Source organism: Anolis sagrei, chromosome 2 (genome assembly GCF_037176765.1).
Source record: "Anolis sagrei isolate rAnoSag1 chromosome 2, rAnoSag1.mat, whole genome shotgun sequence".
In the NCBI taxonomy this organism is placed as follows: Eukaryota; Metazoa; Chordata; class Lepidosauria; order Squamata; family Dactyloidae; genus Anolis; species Anolis sagrei.
In genome coordinates, this window is record NC_090022.1 from 196,410,589 (window position 1) to 196,432,101 (window position 21,513).

The 21,513-nt window shown below is 42.4% G+C and overlaps 1 protein-coding gene across 4 annotated transcripts in view; it reads right to left on the reverse strand.

The window, feature by feature from the left end:
* Window positions 1–21,513, reverse strand: part of ZYX (zyxin) — a 33,171-nt gene that overhangs the window by 3,242 nt on the left and 8,416 nt on the right. The window contains exons 1-6 of one of the 4 annotated variants that reach the window (XM_060762668.2): window positions 19,019–19,214; window positions 17,904–18,197; window positions 5,953–6,140; window positions 3,113–3,211; window positions 1,835–2,353; window positions 301–451 (exon numbers count right to left, since the gene is read on the reverse strand). In XM_060762668.2, coding sequence (XP_060618651.2) covers window positions 301–451; window positions 1,835–2,353; window positions 3,113–3,211; window positions 5,953–6,140; window positions 17,904–18,177 — 1,231 coding nt within the window. In that variant the 5' untranslated portion in view covers window positions 18,178–18,197; window positions 19,019–19,214. The other 3 variants (XM_060762669.2, XM_060762667.2, XM_060762670.2) reach the window with 3 other exon arrangements.

Genomic DNA, 21,513 nt, shown 5'->3' on the forward strand with positions numbered 1-21,513 from the left:
CCTTGCAGATGGTTAATTCTCTCACACCAGAAGCGACTTGTAGTTTCTCAAGTTGCTCCTGACATGGCAAAAAAAATATGGTGAAGCAGCTGCAGTCCCAGTCATCAAGGGCACCAGCTTGCCTGTGGCTGTGTGGTTTTGTATATGAAGGTTGTTCCTGGCAGGGAGTCCAGTAATGAAAAATACATTACCACCTAAATGTTTATCTTGCTGGTGCCAAACGTTATGATGACTGTTTAAAAAGTAAATAAGACCAAAATCCCCTTCTTCCTTCCCTGTTCAGTTGTCACACAGACATACCAGTTGTGGAGGCTTCTGCCTGGGGTGGATGGTCCATATCCTTCATGAGCTTCTGGGTTAACATCTCCAATTCCTCCACCTCCTTCATAGTTAAAGCAGAATTGATCCTGGGTGGCTCTGACCGGGTGTTTGGAACTGACACTGGATTGCGCTGGACAAATAAATTAGGGTCACTGAGACAAGGACAGTCATCCTCTTACCTCCAGGGCACATATTTAAGGCACACATTTAAGATGAACAATTAATGCATTTGAGCAGTGGAGAAACCCCTTCACTTTCTGCTCACACGTGGACTTCCATGATAAATAGCCTGCACTCTCTCTCCTGGAATCATATCCTATTGCTAGGATAGTTTTTAAATGTTTCTTTTTACCTTAATAGCTATACGAAGAGGAAATTTTCTTTTGAAGAGACCTATTCCTTGCTGAATGCTGAAAAGGACATGTCAACATCCACAAAGTTAGCATTCAATTTTCATTTTTAGGTTTTCTGTTCTACAGGGCTCGTGAGAAATTGCAATGATACCACCCTCTATTGCAAGAGGTCACCTTAATTGTTAAAGATAACCAAACTGTGTGGAAGACTACATCCCTTTTGAGAAGGTGAAAGCTGGGCTTCATCTTTCTTTAAAAAAAACCAAATCCAACTCCTAAACTTACAAATACTACTAAGGCAGAGGCAAGTTTTAGAGCAATGACAAGATCCCTAAGCACCTCACCCGCTACAGTGGCCTTATACCTGATACCATGGTTGTGGTGCCTAACATCACTGAGTCCTTGGTCAAAGAGTTGGCTGATGCTTCAGCTAGTATCCTAACTTTGCTTCCTCAAATCAATGCCAGGTGAAATCAGCTGGTACTTTAAAAGACCCACTCTACTGGTGCTTTGAGAACTGTTTCCAGGATCAATTTAGCTTGATCTCAAAACACTACAAAAGGGGGACATATTGCTTACGCCTTCACAACTAAAAGGGTGAGGAACACACCAACTTAGAAATGGAAGTTCAGGAAGGGAGCATTGAAAATGGGCAACTTCAGTTGGTCAGATAGAGAACCTAAGGCTAGAGTAAGCCTATGAGTTCCTGTTATATCAATACTTTAAAATGCCCATCAGAAATTAACTGAATCAGTATGGTGCTCACCTACATTGGGACAAACAGATGATCAAAAGCTAACACCTCCCAACAAAGGATTCCCCAAGGCAGTAAACTGCCAGACCCTGAAGCTGAAAGGCTATTCAATATTAATCAAGGTGGCCAATTGCAACATTCACACTTACCTCAAACAGACAAGAGTTTTTCTCCCACCCTGAACATTCCACAGATATATAGACCCCAATTGCCTAGTTTTCAACAGGCAATTGAGGATGACTGCCATAGATGCAGGTGAAACACCAGCAAAGAATGCTTCTGGAACATGCCCATAAAGTTTAAAAACTATCCTAGCAATAGGATATGATTCCATACAGCCCAAAAAACTCATAGCAACCCAGCGATCAAATACTATTTTGCAGATTTCCTCCATCTGCCCACTTACCGTATCTTGTGAGGCGGGCGGCTGCCCAACGGGAAGTGGCTTCTCCTGAACCTGGGGTTTTTCCCGATGTTGTGCATAGGTGAAGGTGGGAGGCTGTGGCTTTGGGGCTGGACCTACACCAGAAGAGCCTGATGTGAAACGAGACTGGACAGGGGCAGGCTGTCTTGTAAAGCTTGATGGAGCCCCTGCAGTTGACTTAGGTACAAATTTGGGACCAGTAGCAATGGCAGGTGGAGTGTATTTGGGAGCTGGAGGAGCAGGAGCTGGAGGAGGGGAAGCAGAGGATGGCATGGGAAGCTCAGCCGATGGCAAGTCTCTGCGCTGCTTCAAGGCAACCCATGGTGGAGGAACAGGAGATGCTTCAGCTTGTGGCTTAGGTGTGTAGTTTCCAATGGGATGAGATACAGCACTGGAGGAGAAAGAGGTAGGAGCTGGAACATCTTTAGGTGGTGCGATGGCTTCTGGGGATGCCCTGGAGCCAGATGCTACAGTTATGGGAGCCACAGATCCCAGGTGTACCTGTAACAATAAAGGCTGTTATGGGAGAATAACAATAACCTGTAACAATAAAGGTTGTTATAGGAGAATATAACAGGAGAAAGAGCACATAATGCATTGTTTCAACCTGCCCCTCAGAGTAGAGTCAGTTTGGAGAGGAGATTTGATGATGTGAGAAGTAGGTGATTATAACCCTTGTAGTAAAATCTTCTGTTTCAATTGGCAAGCAGACTGAAGACTACTCTGGAGTAAGTGGGGGCTATACAGATTTAATTTGTCCCTCTGCCCTATGCAGAAGTCAACTCTTTCACACATATTCCAGCACAGCAAGCCTGGTCCAATCCTCTTTTTCTGAACACTATTGAACAGGTACCTCATGATTCTCATCAAGATGGCTAACTTCTGACCTGGAGAAGGATCGTATATAACCAAATGTTTTACCATTAAAAAAAACCTAGCACACAGGAAGTTAGATACTAGCTTTCTTTTTTCTTCATACTCTTCTTTATTAGGTATGTAAAAACTTCTGGATACTATACAACCATGTAAGCTTGTATCAACAGAATGAGTGGAGAATGAGTGTAGATGCTGGACTATAATTCCTATCATCTCTCTCCAACAGTTATGCAGCTAAGACTGATGTGCACTGCAGGCCAACAAGATCTGGATAGTCACAAATTGCCCAGCCTGGACCGCAGCCTGAGGTGATGTGACCAGACATAGATTGACCACCTCAAGGCATAATGGGCCTTGGAAAGGCTGTCTTGTATTGCAGCTCACCCGGGATTTGAAGGGATCATTCTTCTCCATGTCAGCCAGCACTGAGGACAAAGATTCAATCTCCAAATCAATGCTGCTCATCTTCCCACGGCCCTGCCCCTTCCATCATGGAGGAGAAAGGAAGTTACATGTTAGACAGGACACTAAGCCTTTTTTGAGGCAGAAAAACCATTATATCAGTCAGCATCGCTTATCTACATTAGTGAAGTCTGCAAGCGTAGTTTGTCAAAAATCTGCAAACTATGTTTGCCAAAAGAATAAGGTCAAAGCGTGTGGACATTAAGCAGTGGAATTCAGGGTTTGAATGTAACTAGTTAAAATGATACGTTATTGCTAATACTTACTTTTTTCATTAAGAAAGGTATAATTAAGCAACATTGTATTGTGTTGTGATGATATCTTTCTGTTAAAGTTACTTTCATAGATTTGAGATGCACCCATGATCTTTGCCATTTGATATTTCTTTCCCTGTATGGAATGCAGGCTTGTTGCTGGAACAAGATCATGTGCTTCTAAATATGTGTTTTTGTGTTGATTTTGCCACCCCACAACTGGACTGAGTTCATTTCTCTACTGTGACTATAGGTTTGCAAAACAAATCAGATTCCTTTAAAAAAATTCTGAGCAGATTTTTTTCTGGTGTCACTTCTTACTATCTCCTCACTATAGTACACGTAGAAAAGAAGAATACTGATTTCTGTATAATGCTTTATTTGGGGGGATCCTATTTTCCAATCCTGTGCTCTTTGACAACTGGATCTTCTGAGGCAGAATAATAATAATAATAATAATTATTATTATTATTATTATTATTATTATTATGAACAACATCCCGGCTTCTCTCCATACAGAGACTCAAAGTGGCTCACAATTAAAAGTATTACAATACAACTTAAAATATATAATATACAAATATTAAAACAGTATTAAACATCATTAACATTCAAAACAATTCAAGTTAAAACCATTAGAGGCATACAAAACCACAGCACCCCCTGACTAGATCTTAAACACCTTCATCTTTAAATGCCTGTCTGAATAAAAAGGTTTTAGCTTGCTGCCAGAAGGACAGCAGGGAGGGGGCTGTCGTGATTTCCCTGGACAGGGAGTTCCAGAGTCGAGGGGCAGCCACCAAAAAGGCCTGCTCTCTCATTCCCACCAACCAAGCCTGAGGTGGAAGTGGGACTGAGAGAAGGGCCTCTCCTGAAGATCTCAGGGCTCAGGAAGATTCATATAAGGGATTCGGTTAGCCAAATAGGCTGGACCTGAACCATCTAGGGCTTTAAAGATCATAACGAGCAGTTTGAATTGTGCCCAAAAACAGACTGGCAGCCAATGGAGATGCTTCAAGAGGGGGGTTGTCCACTCCCTGTAGCCAGTCCCGGTGAGCAACCTGACTGCAGCTCTTTAGACCAGCTGAAGTTTCTGAGCACTCTTCTGAGATAGCCCCACATACAATCCAGACAGGATGTAACTATGCCATGTACCACTATGGACATGGCAGGTGCACACGTTTTAATTGTGCAAAGGCTCTCCTGGCCACCTCTGACACCTGGGCCTCCAGGTTTCGAGCCAAGTCCAGGAGGACACCCAAACTGCGGACAAGTGTCTTCAGGAGGAGTGTAACCCCATCCAGCACAGACCGGATCCCTATTCTGCCTCCAACTGACCAGGTCTTGTCTGGATTAAGCTTCAATTTGTTTACCCTCATCCAGTCCATTACTGATGATAGGCATTGATTTAGGGTTATGACAGTTATTTGGCTTTAGGTGGAAAGAAGTAGTTAGAGTTGGGCATAATCTGCATATAGGTCACACCATACTCCAAAGCACCAGATGACCTCTCCCAGCAGTTTCATGTATATGTTAAACAGCATGGAGGACAAAATGGAACCCTGAGGAACCCCACAGGACATCAGCCAGGAGTTCGAACAGGAGCCCCCCAGCACCATCTTCTGGGTACAGCCCTCCAGGAAGAACCACAGCCACTGTAAAGCAGTGCTTCCCAGTCCCATCCCAGCAAGACAACCCAGAAGGATACCATGGTCAATGGTATCGAAAGCTGAGGGGTCCAGGAGAACCAACAGGGACACACTCCCCTGTCTAGTTCTCTGTGTAGGTCATCCACCAAGGCAACCAAAGATGTCTCTGTTCTATAGCCAGGCCTGAAACCATACTGAAACGGATCTAGATAATCTGTATCACTCAGAAATCCCTGGAATTGCGAGGCCACCACAAGACTATTTATTTAAATGTTATAGTTTTCCATTTTTAAAATAATATATTCTGCATTACTCTGAAAATTTATATTGCTGGTAGTTCTGACGATTCCGTTATGTCTACTACAATAACAACAAACTCCTTTGGTGAAGCTTAGAACCAGTTTGAAAATATTTCCTCATGCTACAAGTATGTCAGAGAGGCCATTGCTTAGGGGTCAGGACTTCAGACTATGAGTTGTTGCTCCTCCTCACATGTTACAAAAGCAGAAAAATGCAATCAAACAAAAACAACAATCATTAAATGTATGCTGCAAACATTACTGTATGTGCATAACCTATTTATTTCCATACTTCTTGGGGTAGAATTTTAGCTAAAGAAAGTAGCAACAGAGAACCTGAAATCCTGAATGAACCCAAAGGTGGCAGCATGTTGTCATGCTGAGAGTACTGCCCGGTTGTTTCACCACAGATACTGTTCCTTCAAGACTGCATAACAGGACACCAATGGAGCCCATATGGAGTGAAGAGCATGATGGAAACAGGATGCCAATAGAAGATGATCCCTGTTGATAAATCCTCCCCCCCCCCCCCAACCCCATTATCTGATGTGAAGACTCACTTGTGGAGCAGGCAGTCCACTTAGAGTCATTGGTTCATCCTCCAGCATGGGGGGAGGAGGAGAAGGGAAGACGTCTTCTGGAGCAGGAGGAAATGGCTCCTCAAATGGAGGAGGAGGAGGAGGGAATGCACTGTTGGGGGAAACAACAATTTCTTCCCCTGGAGGAGGCGGGGGTGGTAGTGGAAGTTCTGCAGAGAAAAGAAGAGACACAAATTAATACTATAGTAATCCTGGGTCACAACCTACAATTGTTTTAAATACTTGATTTCTTTTATGCAATGGAGAATAGACCATAATGGGTATGACTACTAGTATTACGCAGCACTGAAAAGCCATGAATCTAAACCAGTTGTTCAAAATGTATGAGATGTAAATTTTCCAGGCAAATGTGGTTAGTATCCATGCAGCCTGGACTATCGGAGCAAACTCAGACAAACCTGGAGCATCCTCAGTTGGAAACTGCTATACTTTTTGTCTTACGCAACAGCAGCACTCCCAGCATTACATGAGGACTGGATGTCCAGTGATGGGAAGGAGGAAGGCAAGAGAGAAGGAAGGAAGGATGAAAGGGAGGAAGGGAAGGATGAAAGGGTGGAAGCAGGCTCGTAGCCAGGATTTCGTTTCGGGGGGGGGGGGGGTGAATTTTTTTCAGGGGGGTTTGGGGGGGGCTGAGTTTCGGGGGGGGGGCTGAGTCTGAGTGAAAGAGGGTCTAGCCTAGCAAACCTTTTGTATCATTACCCCAATACCCCCATGCATATGGGATATATTGAGTATGGTGATCAGATCATGATATGAATAAACATAACAGTTTAAATAATGCACCAGTAAGGCCTTTTCGCGAACTACCATGAGAATTTCGGGGGGGGGGGGGGGCTGGCTACATACCTGGGTGGAAGGGAAGGATGGGTGGATGGAAGGAAGGAATGAAGGAAAGGATAAAAGGAAATAGGGAAGAAGAGAAGGAAGGAAGGAAGGAAGGAAGGAAGGAAGGAAGGAAGGAAGGAAGGAAGGAAGGAAGGAAGGAAAGAAGGAAGGAAGGAAAGAAGGAAGGAAAGAAGGAAGGAAAGAAGGAAGGGAGGAGGAAGGAGAAAGAGGAATAGAGGGAGAAAAGAGAGAAGGGACAAAGGAAAGATGAAAGGGTGGAAGGGAAGAAGGGAGGGAGAGGGAAGGAGGGAGGGAAGGAGGAAGGAAAGAGAAAAGGAAGGAAGGACAAAAGAGAGGGAAGGGAGGGAAGGACGAAAGGGTGGAAGGGAAGGAAGGATGGATGTATATGGATGGAAGGAAGGGAAGGAGAAAGAGGGAGGGAGGGAGGGAGGGAGGGAGGGAGGGAGGGAGGGAGGGAGGGAGGGAGGGAGGAAAAAGAGAAGGAAGGATAGGATGGTGAGAGAGAGGAGGGTCTAAGAAAAAAGCCCAAGGGCCCACATCTGGCCCCTGGGCCTGGTTTTGCCCATACCTGATCTAAAGTGACCCTAACCACAGGGTTTTCTTGGAAAATTTGTTCAGGAGAGTTAGCCTTTGCCATCCTCCGAGGCTGAGAAAATGTGAATAGCCCAAGATCACCCAGTGAGTATTCAAATTGTGGTCTCCCAATATCATGAAGCTAATACTATTGGTGTCAATTTTTCCACTGTCTTCTTATTCTTCAGTGTTTGTCCCGCTTGAGGCAGATGCTTTACTGATTTGTTGGTGTCATTTCACCTGGTCGTGCATCTGATCAGGGTGTATGCCAGCAGTCCACAGATTGTTGTGCTACCTGTCAATTCTTCCACTATCAAGATATTTCAGAACCACTGGAAAAACCTTTGTTTATGTGATGTTTCAATATGTAATGTTTTAATATGTTTACATGATGGCGAAGCAATTTGTACCTGATGAGATGGGAAGTTATAATTTATTCTAAACATTATATACTGTACTTAGAACAGGAGCATTTTCTAATATGCACTGACCATTGCATTCAGATTTTACATATTTTTAGTACAAAAGAATTGTTGTGGGGAATAAGTACTACATATGAAGACAAGAAAATGCAGGGATAAGAATTATATATAACAATTATCATTAATAACATTTTAATTTTCTTTGCAATAAGAATGGTGCTATTTCGTTGTGGTTCTGTTTCAAGTTGCTCTTATTAAAACATTTTCTACCAACCCAATTCCACAATATTCTTTTAAAAATCCTATAATAGCATGATGGCAGACAGGGGATGTTAAGATAGCAGTGGCTGGTGCTTTTTCGAGAATCCATGATTTTACACAAAAACATTATGGAGAGAAAATTCAGGCACACTTAAAGTCCAGACAAACTGAACAAATGGATACACACAAAATGTATTATTCTGTTGACCGCCCAGAAGTACAGCTAAACAAGACTGACAACATTCCTGTATTGGCCTGGGAGATAAACCATCCATGCCCTTTGGGGATAAACACTGGACCTGCCTACTCTCAAAGCATTAATGGAGATTATAATCAGATATGAACAGAAATGCAACATTGCTGGAGATTTTGCAACCATGAACAGGGGAGGGAGGAACATTTCCCCTGTTTTGTGGGAGGGAACAAAAATGGAAATTGAAATATAGATAATACTGATTTTCATATTAAACCTACATTTATTTTACTCCATTATAGCAATAGAAATGGTTCTATTCATAACGGGGTCAGCATATAAAATTATACTGTTTGGTATATTAATGATTTAAAATATACAAGCCTTAATCTTCTAGAAGGAGAAAAGGGACTATTACTCTGCACTTAACAGAGAGCTGCAAATTGCTCCCGCCTATGCTACCTAAGATCATGTATCTTAGTTTGGCCATGTGAGAAGCAGAGAGGAAATGAAAACAGAAGCCACAAATCTTGCAATCAGCTAAATAAAAGTGTATGATTTGAACAGAAATAGATTTATTGCAGTCGCTATCTTAAGGACTCAATTAGTATATGGTCACCATTAGGTAAACCTTGAAAATATTCAACTCTTCTACAGTGTACTATTATCATAAGCAAAGAAGGCTCCCAACATGCTCTTCTCATACAAAGGGCAGTACACAGTCAGTGCAGAAATGCATCATCATTGATATGAAAGTTTGATCTGTTTACAAGAACACAAAGAAATTAGTGTTCTGTAACATTGTATACTATCTTATGTGTAAGTTTCATACTATGCCGTCAGTCCCTGAAACTGGATTGAGTTAAACTTTGTCTTTCAAAAAAGAAATCACTCATTCCAATAGATTTCATTTTTGATATTTTTCCTAGGCTCCTCAAATACACACCTTTTTTTTTTTTTTTTAAAAGAAGAGGTCCTTTGGGAGGAGGGAGGGGTTTCTCCACCCTATCTTTTTCCATTTTTTCTTGCTAGACCTTGACATCTCTAGATATTAAGGGGTTGGTTCAAAGAGGCACTCTTCCCTTTTGTCTGAATTGAGACATTTGGAAACTATCTCCTTATCAGCTCCCCCCCACCTCTCTAACACACATACACACAAAGCATTCAAAGTATTTCACATCCAAACTCCTAGCCTGTATCCCCTTACTCCAAACAGTCTCCTTGATTTTGGTTAGGTCCTTTATGTCTTCTCTTTTCATAAACCGTGTCTGCCACACTGGAAAGAAACAGAAGGGTTGGAAAGCAGAGCTCTTTTCGACTGGTTAGTCCCCATGACCCTCTAAAGCAGCGGTGCTCAACCTGTGGGTCCCCAGGTATTTTGGCTTACAACTCTCCGAAATCCCAGCCAGTTTACCAGCTGAATGGATGTGGAATACTTTGAATGCTGTGTGTGTGTGTGTGTGTGTAAGGGGGGGGGGGGTGCTGATAAGGAGATAGTTTCCAAATGTTGTCTCAATTCGGACAAAAGGGAAGGGTGCCTCTTTGAATCAATCTCTTAATACAGGGGTTCTCAAACTAAGGCTCAGGGGCTGGATACGGCCCTCCAAGGTCATTTACCCGGCCCTCACTCAGGGTCAACTTAAGTCTGAAATGACTTGAAAGCACACCACAACAACAACAATTCTATCTCATCAACCAAAATCAGGCCCACGCTTCCCATTGAAATATTAATACGTTTATATTTGTTAAAATTGTTCTTCATTTTAATTATTGTATTGTTTTAAAAAAATTGCACTACAAATAAGATATGTGAAGTATACCTAGGAATTCATTCTTTTTTTTTTCCAAATTATAATCTGGCTATCCAACAGTTTGAGGGAATGTGACCTGGCCCTCCATTAAAAAAAGTCTGAGGACCCCTGCTCTAAAGCAGGGGTTCTCAACCTGTGGGGTCCCCCAGGTGTTTTGGCCCAGAAATCCCAGCCAGTTTACCAGCTGTTAGGATCTCTGGGAGCTGAAGGCCAAAACATCTGGGGACCCACTGGTTGAGAACCACTGCAAAGTAAGTAAAGCAAGCAAGTAAAGCTCTATTTCCTGTAATTAAAATTCAAATAAGTAAAAGGTTCATCATTCTGCCTTCTAGTCAACCAAATTAGGGAAAGTTTGTCATGTTAACACACCAGCCTCACATCACTATAATCAGGTATAGCCATGGAGGTTCATTTTGTTCGCCTTATCAGGGATTTAGACAAAATTCAAAACCACACATTTTTGTGGTGGATGGAAACTAGTCCAGCTCTGCAGAAGGAAACCATAATTGCAGCCCTGTTGCAGAAACTCAGGCATTTCCCACCTCATGTTAACACCCAGCTTGTAAGCTTTCCTTAGTTCAAATATGCCATTTTACTTCAACCCTCTTGGTCAGAAACTGGAATTAAGAAGGTTTGGAAAGCAAAAACATTGGGCCATGTTACAATCTGGACAGGGTTGGAAATCCCAGCAGCATCAGCTTTTTCACTCATACCCCTCATGCAAGCAGGGAAACATGCCAAGAGCGCTAATCCTTCCTTCCCACATAAACAACAGTGAAGCCTTTTGGCAGGTTCTCCATGTTTTATGCAACACAACCATTACCAACCTAGGCAGAAGTGGGGGAAACAAGGAAAAAAGAACGAGTCAGAGATGTCTCTGTGATGCATCAGCTCTCATGGGGAAAGAGCAGCCAAGGCAATCCTTAAGTAGGCGGGAGAGAAGTTCTTGGGATAGATTATATTTGAGTGAAATGGAAAGAGCTTCTAGACTGCCCCCAAAAGGGGGAATATAAGGAGCCCAGAACAAAACAAGCAGAGCAATGGCTAAGCCGAATGATGGCTGAGCTGTTCCTACTTTTAAAAGGATCACAATACTCCTTGATTTTTCAGGCATCTTAAAATCCTTTCTCACACAGGAGATTTAAGACTGTTCACATATCAAGCTAGGTGGAAGCTTTCAGTTTTTGTTGATCTAACTGCAATGGTGAAATGTTTGCTCTTGGTGTCCCAAACTGCTGACAATTTTTATCAGCCACTTACCATCTGCAAGCTACTTGAGATCAAAGGGCATAGAACTGACCACCCCCTTCTTGATGAGAAACTAGCTCACACAGGGGCAGAAAACTTTGGCTTCAGCAAATTTTCAGGTTTTCACACACCAATGCACACACACTTCCTTGGTTATGTACGAAACGAGCCAACTAGCCACTCTGCCACCATCTGAATTTCATTATCTCCCCAGTACCCACAAACTATTTCCAGATGCAAAAATACTTATGGGGGTGGTGGTGGGGAGGATCCAAGAATCTGCAGTATGGAAAAATATCATGCTCCTTGGAATCAGGTGGGGTCATGCTGAATAGCTTCCATCACCATGAGCCAACTTAAACACATTCGACATCCAATGCATTCTTATCTGACCCTACTGAGTTTTACAAATCAAGAAACAATCAAAGATATAGTTTCATCGAACCATAAGACTGCTAATGTTTTCTCACAACAATCTGGTATTGGGTTAACCAACCACCAGACATGACATGGGTTTGGGACAGAGGCTATTCTGTGTGGGCACCCAGAGTCCGATCCTCTCTATTCTAAACTCATTTGGTCCTCTCTCTTTCATTCTTATAAATATTTATTTATTTGGCTGAGATTCTGGAAAGGAATTATGCTAAAAATCTCTTCCTACTGTTCTCTCCTATATGAATATGATACATACCATTTCATTACTTTCTTTGTGACCTGTCATTGGTAAAAAGATTATCATGGAAAGTTGCCTTGAGATCCCAATTATCTAATTTTCTATACAAAGGAAACTTATGTGCCAGAGAAACTATTGCAACATTTTATTGTAGAATTAAAGACTTGACTACATGAAGTTACTATCCCACAGCATTCCTGTGACAAAGGATAAGGACAACTTACTGCACTGCTGCAGTAAGTTGCACTGCTGCTGTTGCTGTACAACTGTAATACCTTGGCAGTGCAAGGTCATGCGGCTGTATTTCTGGGTGGGTGGTATAACGGCATCCTCCCACTGCATTGCATCTTCCTTTTAACTTATTTAAGAAATTAAAATACACTTTGCAATTACACAAAGTGCAGGTAAAAAAGAGAGGGGAGGAAAGAGTAGGAGAAGATGACAATCCCATTCTCTGACGTCAGTAGCAAGAGCTGTGGTGGTGCAATGGGTTAAACTCTTGTGCAAGCTGAACTGCTGACCTGAAGGTCAGCGGTTCGAATCCATGAGATGGGGTGGGCTCCCATCTGTCAGCCCCAGCTTTCCATGCAGGGACATGAGAGAAGCCTCCCACAGGATGGTAAAACATCCAGGTGTCCCTTGGGCAACGTCCTTGCAGATGGCCAATTCTCTCACACCAGAAGCAGCTTGCAATTTCTCAAGTACCTTCTGAGATGAAAGAAAGAACATCACTAGCCTGCCGTTACAGAAAGCACTGAGACTTCATCACACAAAACCAATTATTATTGATTGGTTTTGCTGTCAATAGCTGGAGATGGAAAAGAGTCTATGGACTCGCAGCAGATATCACACAGTGTTACCTTTGGTGGTGGTCTTGCTCCTGTGCTGGTTTTATTGCTACTTCCAAGCAATAAAAAGAAGGTGAAGGAACTTTTTATACTACATTATTATGAATCCACTTTAACTGCTAAAATGGCATTCTTTGGAATCATGGCATTTGTAGTTAGGTACTAGATCTCTCTAGCAGAGAATTCTAGATATCCTTCCCTAAACAGCATATTGCATCATCTCATTAGTGGTTGCCATGGCAGTTAAAGGGAAATCACAGCACTACAATTGTTGCCATATGAATTCCACCAAATTCCTTGGAACTTGATTCCTTAGTTCCTGGCCAATATGCACAGCAATCATCACAAGCAACTTGATATATTATTTCACATCTGCCCCAAGAGCTTGGATTTGTTTCCCCTTTGCTGTCTAAGTTCCCAGATAAACTTAATAAATTCTCAAAATGGCTGAAATAGTGTTCTCCTGGGAGCCAAGTAACAACTGTCCAAACAAAGAACCAGCCAAGAAGAAAGTTGTATTCTATCCTTAGTAAGCCCTAGAATGTACAAGCAGTGTACACAGATACAGGCAAATATGACGCTGCTGATGTGTGTTGCTGAATAAGATGGATTTTATATCTATGTTGTTACAGTGTGGGTGGTAGATTACAGAGAAACAAGGGCACAGGAACAGGCAATTTGCCTCTGTTGGGTGCTAAAGTCAAGTACAGTAGAAACTGTGCTCCAAGTATATATTCACAATCCTAAACAACCATTGAAAAAAAGAGTACAGTGTAGGGGAAATGTCTAATATTGTCTGCAATGATTCCTGTGCACATGGGCCAGAAATTAAGAAACCAGGGTTCTAAGCTGATCAATGACATTTCCACATGACTCAGATGTGTGAATTTAGAATTATCATCTGAATCTGGGGACAGAATAACCTATTTTCATTGCCATTTCATCCACATACATTGAAATAACCTTCCAATTTCCCCTATGGTGAAATCAGGAGGCAAAAACTACACAAACAGATTACATGGCGAAACTATGCTTGAATTGCACCAATTTAGGCTAGGTACGTTTAGACATGTCCCAATCCTGAGACAGAGATATCTATTGGGAACTGTTGTCTCTCTTGCTGCATGAGAGAAAGGACAAGGGGTGCTGAAAAGCTGTGTTGCATACTTAACTCTGTCTCCAAGTGAGAAGAGTGCTCAGGAGAGCTTAGGATGAACAGCTGTGGCTATGGTCCCAACCCACCCACCAGCATTCCAGAGCATTGAGCCATAGCATTTAAAGTGGAACCTTTTATGGTGAGTCTCAGGCCCCATCTACACTGTCATATAATCCAGTTTCTGACTCCGTATTATATGCTTTGGATGCATGGCCACGTAGAATGATATAATCCAGTTTAAATCAGATAATCTGTATCAGAAACTGGATTATATGGCAGTGTAGATCCATCCCCAGATGCCATGTTCTTCTGAAAGGTTTCTGTTCTGGCCCTTGACCTGCATACATATTTGCCCTTCTTAGATGGCATGTTTCCAGGTTTTCAAAACAGAATAAGGGGCAATCAAAAATGACATGCAGAGGTGTGAAGCTTGTGTTCTATTTAAATACTAAAAGGACATACTGATTTCTGTTAACTTTGCTCTGTGTTTTTCTACAAAATTCACATATATGTTCCACATTCATAAACTACATAATGCATACATTTCTCTTTTTATAAAACCTACAGCCCAAAAATATGTCAATATCATTCAGTTTATGTAAAAGGAATAGCTTTCTGACTCTCCGTTAGGGGACATCTCTTATAATTAAGGTCACCTGGCAACCTTTGGTACAGTGCTTGTGACTCACAAGACAGAACATGGCAGGGATTGAAAGGCCCAACTTTGCCTGTGTTTCAGTTTCATGCCTTTAAATACACCATTACTCATATCCAAAGCTGCTAGTCCAATGCATGGGATATTGCATAGGCCAACTAGCAACAGTTTATTTATCATGGCTACAAGCAATCATAACGTTGGGGACTATAACATGATATACAGAGATGGTCTTTTTGTCATACTGATATATTCTCTAGGAAGTTCTCTATAGTTAAAAATGCCATGTGCAAGGTGCCATTGAAATGCTACACCTCTGTCACAGTAGAAGCACCTTCCCCCACACCACTCCTAGCTCTCCTTAGGATGAAAAATGGAAACAGAAGTTACCCAAACCATCCACGTCAGAAAGAAACAAACAAAAACCTCAAGAGGGGAAGCTGTTATTAGTCTGCTATAATAAGATATAGCACCTCAGGGACCACAACCCTTGAAGTGGGTCAAGCCAAATGGGCAGCATGTGAACAAAAAAAGAAAAAGGGTTTTATAAGCAGTGGAGTCAAGAGTACATAAAATGCAAGAGACAATAATAGATATATCACATATATACACATATTCTCCATGATCAAAATAATCAAGTAATGCCCTCCTCACCCACGCCAATGCTTTAATCCCTGGAGGCACAGCATTGTGAGCAGACTGTTCACTGCAAGCCAGATCCTTCTGTGTCACCCACAAGAAGTTAGACATTTATTTTCCCACAGTAAAGGCAGGATGAGAAATATGTGTAGAGAGAAAGTCAATAGGACAGATTTTAAGGGATGTAAACAAGGACCTGGTTTCAAAAGGGCCCAATAATTATGTTAAGGACACTTAGCCATGTCTTTATGATATAGCCATGGATCTGTTTGATGTGTGGACATTAGATTGGGCTAGATCAGTGGTTCTCAACCTTGGGGTCCCCAGATGTTTTGGCCTTCAACTCCCAGAAATTTTAACAGCTGGTAAACTGGCTGGGATTTTTGGGAGTTATAAGCCTAAACACCTGGGGACCTACAGGTTGCTAAATCCACCAGGAGTCAACTGTCTACAACTAAAAAAAAACTTGAGTTTCCTGGACACTCTGGAGTAAATTGTGCCTCCTTCTGCCAGATTAATGGCTGGAAGCAGTTCTTCTGTGGCAAAACTGGTAATATATCATGAGGATTACTCGCAGCAGGTGCAAGTTGAGTCCAAGTCCATTTTGTTTGGCCCATGTAGACATAATCTTAGTCTGAACTCACAGTCATAGCTGGTAAATTCACATGCTAGAGGTCAAAAGAGAGGCATTTTTCTTCAAAATGGAGAAGCCCTGGTTCCTACGTCTAACTAAAATGAAACATTCCACTCTAGGTTTCAAATAAACACACCTTGCCTCATATAGAATTGCACAGCAAGTTATCCAATCATCCTCCAATTCGTTCCCACCATAAATTAATAACATACCATTCTCCTTCTAGAGGAGTACAATGCAAGGTTGGATTACAATTTTGCAATTTTCTTCAGAACCCTAAATTATTTTGCCCATAATTGAATGGATGGAGTAACAGGGCTTTCATCGAGCATGTATTTTCTTGGTTTTACCTCAGACTAGATGAAAGCGTATGCATACTTCCTCTTTATATCTTGGGAAAGAAAAATTGTAACATAATGGCAGTTTTGCAATGAAGTCAAGGACATATCCTTGAGTAGCTGCCAACTACACCAGGGAACAAAAATATGAGAGCATCATTTCTAGGAGGACAGTGTGATCTGAGGAATGAAGAACATTCTCTAGTCAAAAGCAATTAGAAAACAAAAGAGGAGAGACCACTGAGCACCCTGCCAAAAAGAAGAACCCTCAAACAGAGAAGAAGAAAACAGAGGAGAGGGAGATAGAGATAGATGGAATGGAATAAGTGAAACTGAGAAAGAATAGGAGCTGGCTGTTTGTAAATGACAAACAGAAAAAAAGATAATGCAAATGTAAGTGGTCAGGGAGCTCTAGATCTTCCCACCTTCCCACCATTTGCAGACCTATATTAAGCTAGAAATAGCAATTCTGAGCACATGCAAAAAGCCACTCAGAAACTGCAATCTATCGTTATATTTAGAAGTAGCAGAGCTTCCTTCTAAGGAAAATGGCAGGACTTTCATCAAGTGCCCTTGGTCCTGCCATCTCTCATTTTCAGAAAGAAAATTAGGACTGCTCCTATGACTCTTGCCACCACTCTAAAAAATAGAGCCCAAAACTATTTCTGGGACATATCATTGAACTCCTATGGCACCATCTCTTATTATTACATTGCTACCTCATTCCTGTTGGTTTTGTTTATTCATTCAGTCACTTCCGACTCTTTGCAACCTCATGGACCAGCCCATGTTAGCCACCCCACCCCCAGCTCCTTCAAGGTCAAGCCAGTCACTTCAAGGATAACATCCATCCATCTTGCCCTTGGTTGGCCCCTCTTCCTTTTTCCTTCCATTTCCCTCAGCATCATTATCTTCTCCAAGCTCTCCTATCTTCACATTATGTGGCCAAAGTACTTCATCTTTGCCTCTAATATCCTTCCCTCCTGTGAGCAGTCAGGAATTATTTCCTGCAGTATGAACTGGTTTGATCTTCTTGTGGTCCAAGGCACTCTCAGGATTTTCCTCCAGCACCACAGTTCAAAAGTGTCTATCCTCCTTCGCTCAGTCTTCCTTATGGTCCAGCTCTCACATCCTTAGGTTACTACCGGGATAGTATTTGCTTCCTGATGGTACTTGCTTACTTTCACCTGAGTGTGTGTGTTCAAGCTTTGAGATGGTATGGCTTGCTCCAAGTCCCCCAGTAAGTTCCTTGCTAACACTCAACCCTTCCTCCCCAGCAGGACAACTATTTTATGAAACCCAACTGTTCCCCCACGCAAATCTTCACTGAGCCATATGGCACCACAGAAGGTTCAGCTGCACAGCATGGAAAGTGAGGCATTAACTTGCCATTCCCAAAGATTACTTTCTCTCTTCGCTTCATGAAAAATTCTGACAGCCACACCTAAAGGAGAGATTATTCCTTCATATTGACTCAGTCCAGCATACATACACATACCCTATTAAACAACTACCTACAATCCTGATTGAATTCTGTAACTCCCCCGCTTCCTTATACAGATCTTGCTCTTTGCACTCACAGATGAAGTAAAGAGATTATGACAGAGAGACTTACCTTCGGGAAGGGGAAGTCCTGCGGCTGTTGGAATTTCTCCCACTTTCCCTATTTGGGCACATGCCCCAGGAACAGGAGGAGGAGGCGGTGGAGGGGGCAATGCCTGCTCAGGGACATTTTCAGAAGGGGCTCCCCCAGCCTTGAAAGGGTTCACTTTGGGCTTGGGGGCAACAACGGGTGCAAATTTCTTCTGGGGGCTGTAGAAACTTGGAGTGGAGATGTTGATGCTGACTGTGGAGGTCATGCGAGTTCCTGGGGCACCAGAGGAGGCCATCTTGTTGGGTTGTTCAGGGCCTAAGGGGAGAGACAGAGATAAAGGCATGCTGTCAGATCAGGAAGTGTACTTGACAGAATCAGAAAAATGGGGGTGCTTGTAACCAAAGAGGTTACAGACTAAATGCTACCTCAGGGACATTTAAGGGGGGAAACAGTGGAATACAAGAGGGAGAAGGAAAAGTCAACATGAGGGACAGAGACCACCAAGAATGAGAGGACAAATATTAAAAATCCCCAAACAAATTTCAGCCTTCCAGATGCTGAAGTAACAGCCAGGCCTCTGTGGCTAACCTGTATACATTGTGAAATAATCACAGCAGCTTGACTTTGCAAGAAGATGGTAGGAGAACGAAGGAGGGGAGAACTGGACAGACATTTCATAAGAAATCAACTGGACAACAGAGAAAACAGTGAGAAGTATATGCCTGGGTGAAGACCCAGTCATAAGCAAAACAGCAATACTGACATGGTATTAAGTCTCTCCCCACACGATACAACACAATGTATCGTGATGTGTGTGTGGTCTGTGCCCAACTCCACAGCATTCCCCCAATTTCAAAGCAATTGGGGGCTTCCTACATGGCTACCCTCCCCACTCCACTCCCCTTCTCTCTCACACACACACAGCCTGTCTCTTCCATATCTCAGCCTGCTGTACCCTCTGTTTCATGTTACCTCAAGGACCCTGGCCCTGGTTAGCAGAACAAAAGGAAGCCTGGTAGATTCCGTGCAAGTGTCATCTGCGTGTGAGCCCCAGGCATTCCACTTCTATACATAAACACACGCATGCAAGCACACACGTTCTCTCACATACACACAAACACCCTTCCCTCTAGTACATGAAGCAGTGGTTCTGTCCTGCCTGTCCTTCCTCTCAGAAAGGCCAGTAAGAAGCGTCCCTGTACGGCATCATCATCATCGCTGCCTGCTCAGCTCTTCCGTGCTGCGCTACCGCTCCGCCTCCACACACCCCCACACATACACACACAGACAGGAAACAACTCCTGGATCCAGCCAGCCGTGCTGACACATTCCTGGAGCCACACTCCTCCTTTCCCAGCCCAAGTGACACAGAGACGGCCCTAAAGCCCGCCCATCCCTGCTGTCGGCCTGTTGGCAGGCAGGAGCCGAGGGCAGCACAACCAGCAGGCGTTCCTCCGGTGTGCAAGCACACAGCCCACTATTCCAGCATCAAGCCTGACAAGGGCATTATGTTGAAGGAGACGGCACTTTAGGTAACATCCATCCACCATAGAATTACTCAAAGAGTTAAGCCTTAATGATATGGGAACATTCTACCAAAAATTACAGCACAAATCCCAAGTGTGCCATTTTGCTCCAATGTTTCAGACACTATAGATGTGGGAGAACACACACAACACCTCAAAAAGCTTGAATGTGAAAGACAAGCATCATTTGTCAAAGTTACACAATTACCTATGTTCAAAACTCAGCCTTCCTAGTCAGAAAGCCCTGTCTATTTTCCTCCTTCAAATACTCCTCAAGGACTAGAAATTTTCCATTTTGTCAGGAACTCTGCACCATATCATCCGTATTGGGTTATGAAGCAATTTCTAATGAGGTCTGAGGCTGTACCAGTTGTAATACAGCCCATTTATTTATTTATGACATTTATATGCCGCCCTTCTCACCATGAAGGGGACTCAGAGCGGCTTACAAGATATATATATATACATACAATATATTATTATTATAGATTACTATATTGTACTATACCATTATATTGTAATATTATTAGTAATATTACATGTAATATAAAATATATAATTATAATATCATATTATTATTATATGGTATTGCATTATAATATTATATATATTATATGTATATACAATATATTACATTACATTATTAGCATAGCACAGGAGACAAGGTGGGATGTCTTCTGGGCCCCTCTCTCTTCACTCTGGCCCAGAGCAGCAGTTGGTGCTGGGGGGAGAGGTCCCCAACTGATGACATAACCAAGGGACAAAGTGGACTTGTCCCCTGGTCCCTCAGAAAAGCCTACCACAAAAATTTAATTTTTATAAAGTATTTTTATTCTCACTCACTCAACCTTCCCTTTCCTCTCATCCTATCTAGGTGGAAACTTTTAGCAGTATAGATGGTGTGGGGAAAGGGAGAAATATAGTTTTTTGGTATGGGAGTACAACAGCATGTCTGCAGTAAAGAAGGCAGAAAAGGGTTGGCTAGAGAGAATGGGATTCTGCTCTGGCTGATCCTACTGTAGCCCTGTCTGCATGCCTACAACAGGGAAGGTGAGCAGAAGCTAACTTCAGAGTCTTGTCTGTCTAGATAGCAAAACAGGTCATCCTGCTTCACCAGTTCACCAGTCATGTTAAAAACTCTCCTGGCATCTACTTTTTAATGGGAGAAAAGGGGGTGGTAGCAGAATTCACTGATGGTAATGAGAAGAGTTTTTTTTCCCAGAAATATCTGAGCCATTGAAAACTGAGGTGTTTCCTGTGACAGCTTTTGCTCTTTGCCTTATTTTTCAACGACTGCCCTAAATCCCCTTCTGAGGGGTGAAGTTTGACCACCAAAATGGAAATAATTTTTAAATAGCAGAAGCTGGATGCCTTTTGGAAGAAGACTTAACATGGTCTCTAGAACAATGGCTCTCAACCTTTGGGTCCCCAGGTGTTTTGGCCTACAACTCACAGAAATCTGAGCCAATTTACCAGTTGTTAGGATTTCTGGGAGTTGAAGGCCAAAACATCTGGGGACCCACAGATTGAGAACCACTGCTCTAGAAGGTTCAAAATGCTGTTACTAATTTGTTGAAAGGCTTACTTAACCTCATTGTTTATTTTCATGTGTTCTCATTGTTAGGTTGAAACAAAAACTTTGCTGTGACATGCTGCACTGTTGTTCTTTTTTAGGACATAGAAATCTATATTCTTATTCTTTCAATGCTGATTGTACATCCGGTACCAAATTTTCTGTTCAAGAAATAATTCCCAGGAATGCACTTTACTTGATTAAGTGAGGCATATCTGTATACAAGCTGGTTTGTTATTCCATAAAGTTGCCACCAGACCCTTATCTTGAGTGCTTCAAGGTCAAACACTGGGTTGGTGACATCAGTGAATCTATCCCAGGAAACCAAAGCCATTGGTGGCTTGCAGAACCTATTGATTCCACAATCTTATCTGGAATAGAAACATTCTATTTTGGGACCTGCCATATTCTTCCTAATAAAAAGTAGTTTCTGCCTATATGCAAAAGATGAAAATATAATATGCAATTCCCACATGGTTTAATCAACTTTGATGACATTTTTCTGGCATCCAGAATTATTTACTCTATCATG